Below are 13,533 nucleotides of genomic sequence, written 5' to 3' on the forward strand. Positions count from 1 at the left end.
TAGCTCAGTCAACTCACAATTTTAAGGGAGCAGAGGGACTTTTTAAGTCTAATCAACTCATGTTTAATAATTAATGGTAAGGGAATTGTGAGGAAATTAATTCTGTGCATTTTTGATAATTAGTCATTTCTAATAATGTAATTTCCCTGCAAATCTCAGTAATAACATAACTTCTTGCTGTTCGGTTGCTCTACAGGCATTTCAAACTGCCTCAGGCTACATTAACCTAGTCAAATGAGGTTTTTTTTCCTCAGAAATGTTGTTTCTTTTCCTTCCCTGCCCCGTCTCCTCTCTTACTCACGCTCCCATCTGTGCTTTTTTATCCAAACATCACCTGTCTGTTACAGCGGATACCTTTTTCATCTTAGTCAGTCACCTGCTGATGGATGGGAGAATGATCTGAGCAGACTACCGCAGTAACCTACCGAGAGACAGACGGAGAATAAACATAGCTAGTGGAAATAATGAAATAGGACATTTGTCCATTCAAAGGCCACCTGTTTCAAATTTCCTTGAGAACCAAATAAAAGCGTGGAAGATAGTTCCCTTACGTTGATTTTTATAGTGTCCTTCCATTATTTTCACTGACATGAAATTTTTATGTTCCCTGCATCACCTCTTCATGGTGTATCAGATGACAGATGAAACAGATTTAATGAAACGGCAGATGATGAAACACTGTACAACAGCATCTGCCATGGACAGGCTTTTTAAGCCCTGACACTGAACACCTGTCAAATCCTTTTTGGTGACTCCTCTTCAGCCTTACCACACAACACCGCTCAGTCCAACACTAATGCTCACATTAAGTCTGAGCGTAAAGCACGCCACCGGATAAATAAAGCACCTCATTTCTCACAAATACTTCCCCTATGGCCACAAAATGTCAAGCAACCATTTGCTAATTTAGCTTCTTTATGGGCTCACTGCAGCTCTTCAGCGTCACTCTGTTTCCAAATTAGAGTGAGTGAATTACTTGGCTGTAATTAGATTCCCCTCAGTAACAGGAAATCTGCATGTTTAGTCACTGGACTATTTGAAATGCCACCTGCTGATATTCTCCTGGAGTAAATAAAATAATGAGGAGGTTAATGTTTCTCCTTGAATGGCGGTAGAAGAATTTGTACATCAGTGACTTTGTTTGAAATGTATAACGGCCTCCTGTTGTTTTAGATGCATGAGCATGTCTTACTCTATTGCTTTAATTACACTGAACATGTCTTTCTCCTCTGATATGTTTCTGTCTCCTACCAGATTCATCTATTCCATATGGAAGCCCATTTCTTCCAGAAAAATAAGATAAAATGTTAAAAATGCCAAAATATAAATCTAAATTATGAGATGGTAAATCATCATAAACTCATCATCTTGTCATAATATGTCACAAATTTAATTTACCATGAATATTTATGTTTGCTAAACTTTCATCTATTTTTTTTTTCCCATTTGTGATTGAAATGAGCTTCTACAGTTTCAGATCGAGCGATAATGTAACATCTTCTCTCCGCTGTGCATCTTCTCTCCAGCTTTCAGTAGCTCGTTCTTTCATGCTAATTTATATTTCCCCAAAGACTAATTTTGCATTCAATATTTTTTTTTCTGATTGTGGAATTAATTTATGAACTGATTTGGTCAGAAAGCATCTCAGACAATCATCTCATTGTCTCCTCTCTGGGGGGGGGGGGGGGGGGATGCTTTTGTAATAAATTTTAAATGAAAGCTGGTGACATTCCATAATGTGAATGATGATTAAATGCATACTGCACACACCAGTAAAAACAGTATTTAAAAAAAAAATTAAAACCATAACATCCTCTCCAATGTTGTCTATTTTATCCACTCACTATTCTCCTGCACAATCACAAGAGCATTTATGTCGTTTAGATGTGACTAAAGTTGTGGATGAATCTTACACAATATCTGATATCAATATCCTGAAACTAAATTATGTACACTATAAGGCCAAAAAGTAAAATGCCTGTGGACACCTGAACATTACACCCAATTGTTAAAGATCTCATGATGCATCAACAGCAACAGGTTTTCAACAAGTTTCGGTCCCATTCAGCCACAAGAGCGATAGTGAAGTCGGACACAGATGTTGGCCAATAAGGTCTGGCTCACAGTTGGCGTTCTGAAATGTGTTGGATGGTGTTGAGGCCACTGCTCATTCAAGTTCTTCCACATCCAAACTGGGGAAACCATTTCTTTGTGCTTTAGGGACATTGTCATATTGAACCTGAAACTGTTGCCATAAAGTTGCAATAACGCTGTTGTCTAAACTATCTGTAACTTTAAGTCACTACTCAGCATTTCTAAGCTTTATAGAAACATTTTAAAAAACAACACATTATAATATAATCTTAAACTGATTTGAGGACATTTGTAAGTTTTTATTAATGTACAGTATTTGCCAACAGTCATAAATTCTTCTTTGAAGACATATTTTATATTATTACAGCTGTATTTTACTGATTGTCATTCATGACCTGTTTATACACCAACAAGGATAAAACTGGCGATTTTCTGTATTTTTTTCTTATTTTGTTATTTTCTTATTGTCAGAGCCAAACCAACAATTAATTGTTCCTACTTATAACTTGACTGTGTACTTAAGTTTTTTAAGAAATTTACAATGTAGTACAAAGTTGAGATGTTGTGATATGTAGCACAACAAGCTAACTGAGCACTGTAAACAGACATGCTCACTGGTTTTCTGCCTTACACAGAACTACTCTTCAGAGACTGAAAACATGATCGCTGTTATTAGTCTTTGAAGCCGATTATTATATTACATGTGCATCAGTGTGGCTCGCTGATGTGTTTTTAATAGTTTTGGGACAACAATGGAGGTCTATGGCACAGAGGAATAAGATTTATCAGGCTTTATATACACACCATACTTGTAAATAGATCAGTTCATTCTCGGTTTGGATCTGCACGTGCGATTTGATGACAATAAGAAAAATATAGAAAATCATCAGGGGTATCTTTAAAGTTGAATGAGTGAGTTCATGCTAGTGTGTTTGCTTATCCATACCCCCTTTTATCATGAATTAATGACCAAATTGAAGATATTCTTGTGCTGAAGGCTGGTGTTAAGAGCTGTTGTTCTTCATTGAAACGGTGGATCATTATCTAACGGCATTATCTGTAACCAGCCAATGACAGGCTGCCTTTATAATGAGTTTCTCTGTGAGACAAAGTGGGGGGATTTCAAGATATTTCTTTCTCTTTTTCCAAACAGCCTTCTCATCAGCATAACGCCTCATTAATTCTGACTCTGGCCTTGGCATTGTCTAATTCTCACTTGACCCCATTTGAACTTGACTTTTTGAGCTTGACTATAATAACAGCTAATGTTTAAAAGCTGCGAGAATCGTATCGTGTGGGGTGTATTTGGGGCCTTAGTGATCTTCAATTCTTTCACTTCAGAAGTACAGAAACAGATTAATTCCTCAGCTCGCACATAAATGGCAAATACACATCATTTGGATTCATATCTCTTATGGGTCATTACCAGGTGCTTTATGGTATTGAGGACAGAATGAAATCCTTTTACAGTCCTTCCAGCCGTTGAGGCCACATGCTCCTTCTGTTAGAAGATCCACCTGTGTAATAAAAAGGAGCTGAAACACTGGTGGTGTCCACCTCAGTCTGTGCAACACTCATTGACTGAGCAGTGATTTCCATACAACTTCGCTGTAGTTGCCAGGATGTGTGTGGAAAGATTGTGGAGTAGCTCAGTTGAAAAAAATGTGATTTGATTGAAAAAATATATCCACATATTGAGTCAGCTGTAACAGTATGTGTTGCAACTGAGTGCATGAAAACTAGTTAGCAAGCAAGCTAAATAGTCAGCTAAAAGTAATGGATTGAAGGTGTATAGCTAAAGCTAAAAACAATGTATACATGGGTCAAAACAGGTTAAAGTTTGGTAAAAGTAATGTTAAAAGCAGATAAATGAATGAAATAGATGCTAAAAGTATCTTACTGGATAATTATAAGATGGCTAAAGTAATGGATAAGTTGAAATAGCTAAACATAATGGATAAATTATTGAAAAAGATAGCTAAATGTATGGGTAAACAGTTGAAATAAAAGCATAAATGGTAACTAAAAGTACAACAGTAGTAAGTCGTGCTACTCTGTTAGTCTATTGATAGTACAAATGCAAATTTGACCAAACTGACCTAAACATTGACAATTCAGTGGTATGAAAACATCATTGTTACAATACACACTTTTACATCATGTTAAATAACATCCTGTTTAAAACAAATTCAATGTCTTTGCACTGAATTTAATACATTCTGAAATATCTGTCATGTCTTAGTTTTGTGTTTATTCTTACACTGCTAATAAAGGTCCCAACATGTGTCAAATGGAAATAGTGGCTCTTCTCTGATCATATTAAGAACCTTGAACCTACATACATTAAAAGTGTGTGAGTGCTGCTCCACTATAACATCTTTCTCTCCCAAATAAGGAACTCCACTTCCTCTTCTGCCATCTTGTGTTCATTTTCAAAACCTGCTTAAGAGGATGCGATTAAGAATAAAGTGTAGCTGATGGCAATAATTAGTGGTGTGGATATAATGCAAAAAAAAAAAATCAGCTGCTTCATTATAACAGCTCACTTTGAGATAAGAGACCAGCTGACAGCCATGATACCATGTTCTTTATTACAGGCAGAATGGGGATTGTTTAGCAGCTGAGTACTGACCAACTGCTCAGCAGGATGATCACCAGTGTAGCCATAATGCTTTATGAAGAACAGGGAAACTACTTGGCTATGACATGATAAGTCTGGCAGATAACAAAGTTACATTAAGAGGGCAGGCACACACCCAGAACCCTAATTAACATATTATTTGTTGTTTGTTTAATCTGTTAATTAGTAAGTTTTAGAGGTGATGGTTTGTTACCTTTGGACAGAGTTGTCTGTTTCCCCTTTAATTTACCACACAAATATGAGAGTGACATCCATCTTGGTATCTAACTCTCAGCAAGAAAGTGTTTTACCCAGGATAGACAACTAGTCCTTTAAAGGAGAGTTCAACATTTTGGAAAATACTGTTATCAATACCACCCTCATGGCTGGATCTAGGAGGTGATCAGCTTAGCGTAGCATAGATGCTGGAGACAGGGAGGAAGAGCTAGCTTTGCTCTCTCCAAAGTTCAAAACTCCACCTAATAGCATCAATGTTGTATCTATTTGTACACAAATAGAAATGTAAAAATTGACAATTTGAGTTTTTTGAGGGAGTTACTGTTACTGTTCCAGCACAGAACTCCTTATAAAACCACAAATGATTGTTTTTACGTCATTGTGTTTGTCTGAATAAACAAATAAGAAACATATTGGTTAGTGAGTTTTAGAGGTGCTGTAGGTGGCTAGCTGTTTCCTCCTAATATTCCTTTAAGAGACATGTCAAAAGTCTGCAGGATTTCAGCCTGACTGAACTCCACAGCAGCAGATTGAACTGTTTTCCTCACCTGATCAGACATACCAGTTCTATGAGTTGCTGTTGTGTTTTTTTGGTAAGAAAACCTGCAGATAATTGGGCTTTGGTGCATAAATAAAACACAACAGACTTCATAGTAGCTGATTGAGTGTGAACCTGCACACAGAAATCCTTGCATAGTTTAAATGTGTTTAACACCAGTAAGACCTTCATGGCGTGAGGTAGGTACAGGCTTTAGAAGGTAAACAGGTCCTATTTTAATCCATTGCAAAACTGTTATGCAAGCCTGCAAATTCATTCTCCATTACACAGAGTAACTAAACAAGGGCTTGTTGGTCTAGGGGTATGATTCTCGCTTTGGGTGCGAGAGGTCCCGGGTTCAAATCCCGGACAAGCCCTTACATTAAAGATCTTTGATTGATAGCATGTGTGTAAAGCTGCAGGACTTTTAAAGGAATGCTCACTATGAGCCAAAGATGCAACTATTAGCATGTTAATAATGCTGGTAGTAAATGAAATGTGTCTGCTTGCATCTGTAGATCACAGTTTACTACTAAACCTGGAAATAACCTCTAGCTCATATAAATCATTAGTCTTCTGGAATAAGCAGATAAACTGTGGCCTCAGCACTTGCTTAGATTAGGATAGACATGATGTGTTTGATTGATCAGTGAAAGGAGATTTTTCTGCAGACAAAATGATCCTTTGGGAAGAGAAGACTGTTGCAGCCTCAGAGTATTAAGCTGTCTGCATGAAGCCAGGAAAGACCTGGATGTCAGGATACAAATCTATTAAAGAGATTTCAAGTGATTTAGTGTCCAACTTTATCATTAAAGCTGCTGTAATCAATATCTTTATATTAGCAATGGATTAAATGTGAAAGGAGTCACTCAGAATGACAAACTGTCAACTGTCATAAAGTTAATCTCAGCTCGTTTTTATTTTATAGCCTGCATGACTTTACTGTTTTGATTCATTCTCACTTCTCCCTTCAACTCTGCTTTAATAACTTAAAAAGATGATGTGTCAGTGTTTAAGCTACTATCTTACACTTTGTTTCATTTGCTATATGCACTGAAACAAAACATAGGAGTAAAATAACTAATTTTGCTACATTCATAATAAAGAAAACTGTAGCAAAGACTCAAATATCCACAAAAGAAAGTAAAGACCTTTGGATTACCAGACATCATCATCATCATCATTAAGGGAAATAAACACTTGTCAAAAAAACGGCTTTATTTAAAAAAGTAAACACAATTTAGGACACAAAGTTTCATTCATGGAAATGGGGAAGATCACATCATGCTTCCTTTCTGTTACTCCAGCAGACTATTATTGGAACCTGACACACAGAGACTCACCAAGATCATTTTGACGAGTCGTCTTTGTACAATATATCATCAAACACTACACGCGATCAGAGACTTTTTTTTTTAGCCTGTAGGGAAATTTTTGATGTTTCTATATAAAGGATGATGAAACCATCACTAAATATCACAGTAACTTTGTGGTTTAGCCTGTGATAGTAAGTCTGGAAGTCACAGAGGCAGTCAGAAAAGAAAACAAGCCCCCCCAAAGGAAATAAATAATAGCTGCTAATACGCAGGGTCCAGTGGTCCATGCAGACCAGCTGTAGATTGTTTAATGGTGACAATCTGTGGTTGTATGTTGTGGCACTGTTGGAGCATTAATCTGATCCGGGTGGGGGGGCGGAGGTGAGGCTCGAGCTCTGTGTAGTCCAGACAGACTGCTGCGGTGACGTTCGGTCTAAAAGCTGTTGCGCCCCTCTGTGGATCGATGCTGCTGAGCCAGTTTACCGTAGCCGCCTCTGGCTGGGTCGTAGTCCTGCCTGTACTCGTCTCTCACCTACATGGAGACAGAAACACGACCAGAGGGGAAACGAACAAACACAGGAAAGATTATACTCAAACATAGAGGAAAAAAAGAGAACTAATTACTCATTTTTAAACAATTTAAGTAATGGAAATGGCTTCAGTTGCAACATATTTACTAAGAAACTTGACCTAAGTCTCTCTCTTTTTTGATAGTTCTATTGATAGTTCTCATTTATTGCAACTGTCTTACTTTTGTATGTTTCACAATTTATATCTTCTTGTATGACATGTGCTGTATAAATTAACTTGTATTTTTCCTATTTTATTTATTATTATAAATCACATCCATATAATCTAATTAAATACTACTAACTGTACATATGTATTTTCGGAATAAATTTATTGTACAAGTGCACTGAATATTACTTATTTACCAAAATAATCTCAGATGAGTTACTTAACCACACCGCAGCATCTTCAGGTGTCACTGTTAAATGTTATTGAAAGCTCTGAAAGCTAGTAAGTGGACCTTTGAGCTTTAATTACTCTGTGACATACATTCATCCCAAAGGTCAGGTATAAACATCAATGCTCAGAATGTGTCATTATCACGGTCATTTTGGTTTTATCAGAAAAGTTACATAACGGAGGGAAGCAAACTTGTCAGAATATTTTCACACGATAAACCAGCGTTGAGTCCAATGTTTGATTCTTATTTACACTTCCACGTAGCACGCTGTGAACGGCCGCAAGAAAATTGGACATGATTATGCATTTTGTATTTGTTAACATACGGTTTCATTCTTCAAATGCCATACTATAGTAATACTGTCCCTTCAAAGGCCACACTTAATCATGCATAATTTATTTTGGAAGTTATATCACTTTCTAAATATCATACGGTTGACTTAAAATGTCATGATATAGTGTATTGATTTTTTGAAGGCCATTTCAGTATAGGCCATTTTTCAAATGCCATAGTGCGCTCTAAGTTTTATTGTTTTCCAAAATGCTGTACTGCAGAAAATCCAACTTTTTTCAATATGAAGGAGACACAAAATTGGTAGGGAGTAGACCCCCGAACCCTGTGTAATGACACGACCACACGGGAAGGTTTTTGATGTATACATCCTCATCCTACACCACAGCAACAGCTGGGTGTCAAATAAAGTTTACTACTATTAAACTACTAAAATCACTAGTTAATTATCACCCATTTTAATGGAGACTCTTATTACAGACCCCACACATTGTATCTTGTATATCTCATTCTATATTTTACAGTGCAACTTGTCTGTGTTGGTTTTAATATAAACTAGAGATTAACAGGATATGGATTTTTTTTTAGAAAAAGGTCCACACATGCATTTTTGGGGTTGAAACTGCTGATGTGCAATCTGTTCAAATGAAATCAGATATTTATGCCACAATAAGCATTCAGCGTCAAAACTGAATCCAAGCACAATAGCAAAAAACAATATATTTGTGACATTTATTAAACTTCTTAAGATCAATTCAAGTTGGGGAGCTTCTTGTAGACAATCAATATAGTTCCTTTAAACTGTTCAAGCTTAAAATAAATGATCCAGCAAACTGCATCATGTCCATCCAGCTGAGATCCAATTATCAACAAAAGTCAACAAGTCTGACCCTTATGTGTGATTTTTTTTTACAACCTGCCAGCATCCACACAAACAAACATTCACACAAGTATTCACAACACATGACTGTCAGATTTCTTACCTGTCCTCCAGACTTGCCGCGACCGAACTGCCGTCCCTCCTTGAAGCCGGTGTCCCAGTCTGTCCTGATGATCCGGTCGTCCAGCCGAGTGCCGTTAATGAAGCGCATGGCGTGTTCCGCGTCCGCACGTGTGTAGTATCTGGAACAGGAGGGGTTAAGGTCCGCCGCAGACTCTTAAAAACTTACACGATGTGCACACTTTGTCAGTAACCAGACAGGAAGTTGACTTAGTTTCAAAGTGTGTTTGCTGTACGTGAATGCAAGTGTTATTAAAACAAAGGTTTTTTTCATGTTTAAAAGGATACTCTACGAAGCAGAATCCACAAGCCGTCTTCTTCACTTTATCCAGGCCGATGATGATGCGCTTGACGTCTCCACTTTTGGAAAACAACTCATGTACCTGCTCATCAGAAACAAACAAAAAGAAAAGCCACACAAACAAGTGAGAATTGTGGAAGAGCTTGTACGAAATATATGAGTATTATAGAATAGAATATTCTGGCAATACTATGAGGCAATTCTCATAGGCCTGCATACTAAACATTATAACATTTTGTTTGTTTCTTCAATACAGCCTCCTATGAGAATTATTATTCACGTCTCCACCCAGTTACCGCCGTTACAGTACAAATCAAGCGCCCCCTGATATAACAGCCTACATAGTCTCAGTTTACCTGTAAGACTTGTGTTTATTTACGCTGTTGTTCATCATCTGTGATGTGAAAACGTCACATTTCCACACAGTCAGAGAAATAAAGAGTGTGCGTGCTGGTATTAGTTCAGTTATAAAATCTAAGCGCACCACGGAGCGTCTCTCCTGCCAGCTGCTGACAGCGCTGTCAGCTGAAGACTGGATCACACTGGACAGGAGGGGAGACGATAGAGACGCTGGTGCACGTCTGTTTAAACAGGAGTTTTGCTGCATTTAACTCCGGAGCTGAGAGCTCGGAGCAGGAAACGGTCGCTCTGTCCATCCTTCTCTGTATCCGTCACAGTCATGTCGTCTATTTAGGTCATTTAGAGACAAGAATCTGTAAATGTTTACAGACTGTCATGCTGTCACGCTGCATTACTCTGTGCATAATGACATGGCTAAAAAAAGGCAGCGGTTCGATCGAAGAAATGCAAGTCGGGTTTAATGACAGATGCATCGACTCAGCAACTTTCAGGCAGCAGCCATAGGCCAAAAAGGGTGAAAGACTAAAGAAGCAACAAATCTTTTAGTGTCCAAGAACCAGATACTTTCTTGAAATCTTAAAAAAGGATTTTAATGGTATGAAATCGATTTCCAAAGAAGTCAGTGCAGGGCGATAACTAATGGTGTGGTCAGAAAAGAACAGCGATGTATCCTACCTGCTCCTCAGTGGTGTAGAAGGAGAGGTTTCCCACATACAGAGTGTGGCTACCCTTAAGTAGCTTCTCCTGTTCATAGCGGTTACCCTGAAAACACAAACATCATCGTAAATACCAGTATGTTCTTCACTCAGTAAGGACACAAGCCAGAGCTTCAGTTTATAGCAGCAGGCAGATTATCTCTGCAGCTGCTGCAACAACTATTATCTTAGGATGAGCTGATTTTAAAATGATAAAATTGGATTTATTTACATTTTTGGCTCCACAAAGAATGAAACAAAGACCAAGTTTTGTCTAAAAGGAAGTAGATAGAAAGCCGACTACAAGTAAGCAGACATAACATTTCATTTGTATGTGAAAGCTGTACATGTCATTCTAAAACCATCTGGGCATTAATCTGCTGCTGAAACAGCCTTCACTCCTCTATAAAGAGCTTCAACAAGATTTTGAAGCATACTGAAATGGAAGCATTTGCTCTCATCTTGCAACAAGGTCATTAATGAGGTCAGACGTGGTTGAGGTCTGAACAGATTAGTCAAGTACTTCCACACTAAACTGGGAAAAACATTCTTTATGGACCTGGCTTTGAGCACAGGTTCATTGTCATGTTGACACAGGAAGAGTCTGTTGACTCATATAATCATATTTTGTATTCTGTACCTCAAAAGGACAGGGTCAAGTTTCCAGGTCTGTCTTAAAACGTGGTTGAGTTAACAGTCAGGAGCCCAAATGAACACTGAAACAGGTTTTTCTTGCCATAATTATTCCTCCTGTTTTTACAGATCCCTTCATAATACACTTACAATGTAAGTGATGGGGGACAAAATCCACAGTTCTCCTTCTGTGCAAAAAAGTATTTAAAAGTTTATCTGAAGCTAATATGAACCTTCAGTCATCCAAATTAGTCAAATGAAGTAGACATCTTTCCACATTAAAGTCTTTATAGTGCCAAAGTCCCTCTTTTTGTTACTATACTTCCACCGTAGCTCAACAGGGAAACACTGTCTGAGGAAACACAAAGAAGGAATTTGATGCTAAAAAGACTGTAAATGTGGCAGATATCCACTTGATACGACTAACTCAGACTGCTGAAGCCTCATATAAGCTTCAGATAAACTTTTAAACTGAGGATTTTGGCCCCCATCACTTCCATTAAAAGCACATTTGAGGGGGATCTGTCTGTTTTGTCCAAAACCCCAAAGATATTCAGTTTACTGTCATAGAAGACTGAAAGAACCAGAAAATATTCACATTTAAGAAGCTGGAACCAGAGAATTTGGACATTTTTTTCTTTTAAAAGTGACTCAAAATGATTAATCTATTATCTAATTAGATTGATTAATGCAATAGTCAGCAAATAACCGATTAATCGTTGCAGCGCTAGTTTTATATTGTTGTTATAACGATATCTAACGTTACACCTTTTACTTCCGAATCAGGCTCGAAAACCTGTAATTTAAATATCATTACTCAGCACCACAGTTGGCTTAAATGATATTTTAAATGACGTAATAGCTAACCCTAAGCTACTTACGTTAAATTTGCCATATAACTTTAGCCTCACTTTTGTACGAAGTTTAAGAAAACGTTTTTAAAAGTCTGAGTAAACACACAGATCCAGTCGCAGCGTGCAGTGAGCTGCCCGCTGCTGTTAGTGAACGGCTGCTAACTGTAAGCTAACGACACAAACCGTTATGTTGACGTTAAAACATTCAGTAATGTGTTCATCAGAGGTGTTTTTCTGACTTACCTTAAAATGTTGGTCTCTATATTGACTAATATCAATGTGAGAATCACTATTCAGGGCATTTAATTTAACAGACATTGTGAAGAAATGGTGGATACGCGGTCTCCAACTATTCAATTATTTAGCGTTTCAGCTAAAGCATGACGTTGCTTCCGGTTCGTAAGTCCGTCCTTTGAATGACTCCGGGTGCAACAACTGGATATTCAGCCAGCTGAGTGGCTTCCAACGCCGTTCTTCTTCGTCTTCTTCTTTGGGGTTTAACGGCAGCTTGCATCCTTAGTGTTGCATTACTGCCATCCTCCGGAGTCAGTCAAATCCTACAGTGTCCGGTTTGTCAGATTTTTCCGATTAATCCTTTTTTCCTAAGAAAGCTAAACAGACACTTCCTGCCTTGCCCTCTCTCACCACACTCCAGTATGCCCTCCAGACCTGCTCCTGTCAGCCCTGATCTCCTCATTCCCTAAATCATGTCCTTTCTCTCTGATGTATATTTCCTGCAGTTAACAAGTACATGCTCTAATGTTTCTGGTACCTGACAACGCTCACAAAGTCCAGTTGGATGCCTCCCTATAATGTGGATTCTGTTCAGGTTACTGTGTCCTTTTCCTAGTCTGGTCATTATTTCCTCCTCTTTTCTATTTCCTCCCCCACTTCTCTCAGTACCCACTCTATTTTGTATTGCCTCCCAACTCCCTGTTGGTAACATGTTATATTCAGTTTATATGCACTTTGGAGCTATAGAGATTTCCAACAATGATGATAGTGATTTTGTTTGATTCATATTGAATTAAAAACATCTTAAATTGGTGTAAAATATGGTATTTAGAGTAAATACAAAAGCATGCCATAACAAATCAAAAACACATGAGAAATGGTGTCAGCAGAGCCCAGATTTAAACCTTACTTTACCCATAAAACTCTTTAAGTCATATCTCTAATACACACTTACACACCCATAATCTAATATAGCATTTAATATCAGTTTAACTTAACAGAGAACTCATGGAGGACAGACAGTAATTGTTATTTATTTACTACGGTGTGTATGCTTGAGTTGTTTTGCCTTGGAACGGCAGTTTTTTAATAGAGTTAAAGATTTTTGTACTAATCTGCTGGTGATTTCTTATGTTAGGCCAGTGTCTGTTGTGATGTTGTTGCAGCAATTCCCGTTATCAGAGACAAATTTCTCCAGAGGGAGACAACAAAAGTGACCTTAACGAGTAATTTTAAATGTATGAACTATGTTGATGATACACCAAATGTAAAATTCTTTGACCTTTAAAACAAAGAAACAGATATTGTTGATTCATCAAAATACATATTTTACTATCTACTTTTTATTACTATCTGCCTTGTCTTTGCTTAAAACTGTACTCAATACATG

At 37.6% G+C, this 13,533-nt stretch overlaps 1 protein-coding gene and 1 non-coding gene across 2 annotated transcripts; one reads left to right on the plus strand and one right to left on the minus strand.

Annotated features, from left to right (window-relative positions):
• Positions 1 to 5,794: 5,794 nt before the first annotated feature.
• Positions 5,795 to 5,866, plus strand: trnap-ugg. Its single transcript has one exon. It is a non-coding gene; the product is annotated as a tRNA-Pro (tRNA).
• An 823-nt stretch (positions 5,867 to 6,689) lies between these two features.
• On the minus strand, positions 6,690 to 12,336 carry ncbp2 (nuclear cap binding protein subunit 2). Its single transcript, XM_044362513.1, has 5 exons — positions 12,153 to 12,336; positions 10,403 to 10,489; positions 9,355 to 9,449; positions 9,050 to 9,188; positions 6,690 to 7,337 (listed from the first exon to the last, which is right to left on the minus strand). The coding sequence occupies exons 1-5, from the start codon at positions 12,225 to 12,227 to the stop codon at positions 7,239 to 7,241; spliced, it is 495 nt and encodes a 164-aa protein (XP_044218448.1). The 5' UTR covers positions 12,228 to 12,336; the 3' UTR covers positions 6,690 to 7,238.
• Between the last annotated feature and the right edge of the window lie 1,197 nt (positions 12,337 to 13,533).

Source organism: Thunnus albacares, chromosome 9 (genome assembly GCF_914725855.1).
Source record: "Thunnus albacares chromosome 9, fThuAlb1.1, whole genome shotgun sequence".
NCBI lineage: Eukaryota > Metazoa > Chordata > Actinopteri > Scombriformes > Scombridae > Thunnus > Thunnus albacares.

Bases quoted from the DNA above. Each gene is read 5' to 3' on its own strand.
- ncbp2 (XM_044362513.1), bottom strand. From the start codon at position 12,227: ATGTCTGTTAAATTAAATGCCCTGAATAGTGATTCTCACATTGATATT. The intron at 10,490-12,152 runs GTAAGTCAGAAA...TTGTGTTTTCAG, and splicing joins ATAGAGACCAACATTTTAAG to GGTAACCGCTATGAACAGGA. The intron at 9,189-9,354 runs GTATCCTTTTAA...CTCCTGTTCCAG, and splicing joins TGTGGATTCTGCTTCGTAGA to ATACTACACACGTGCGGACG.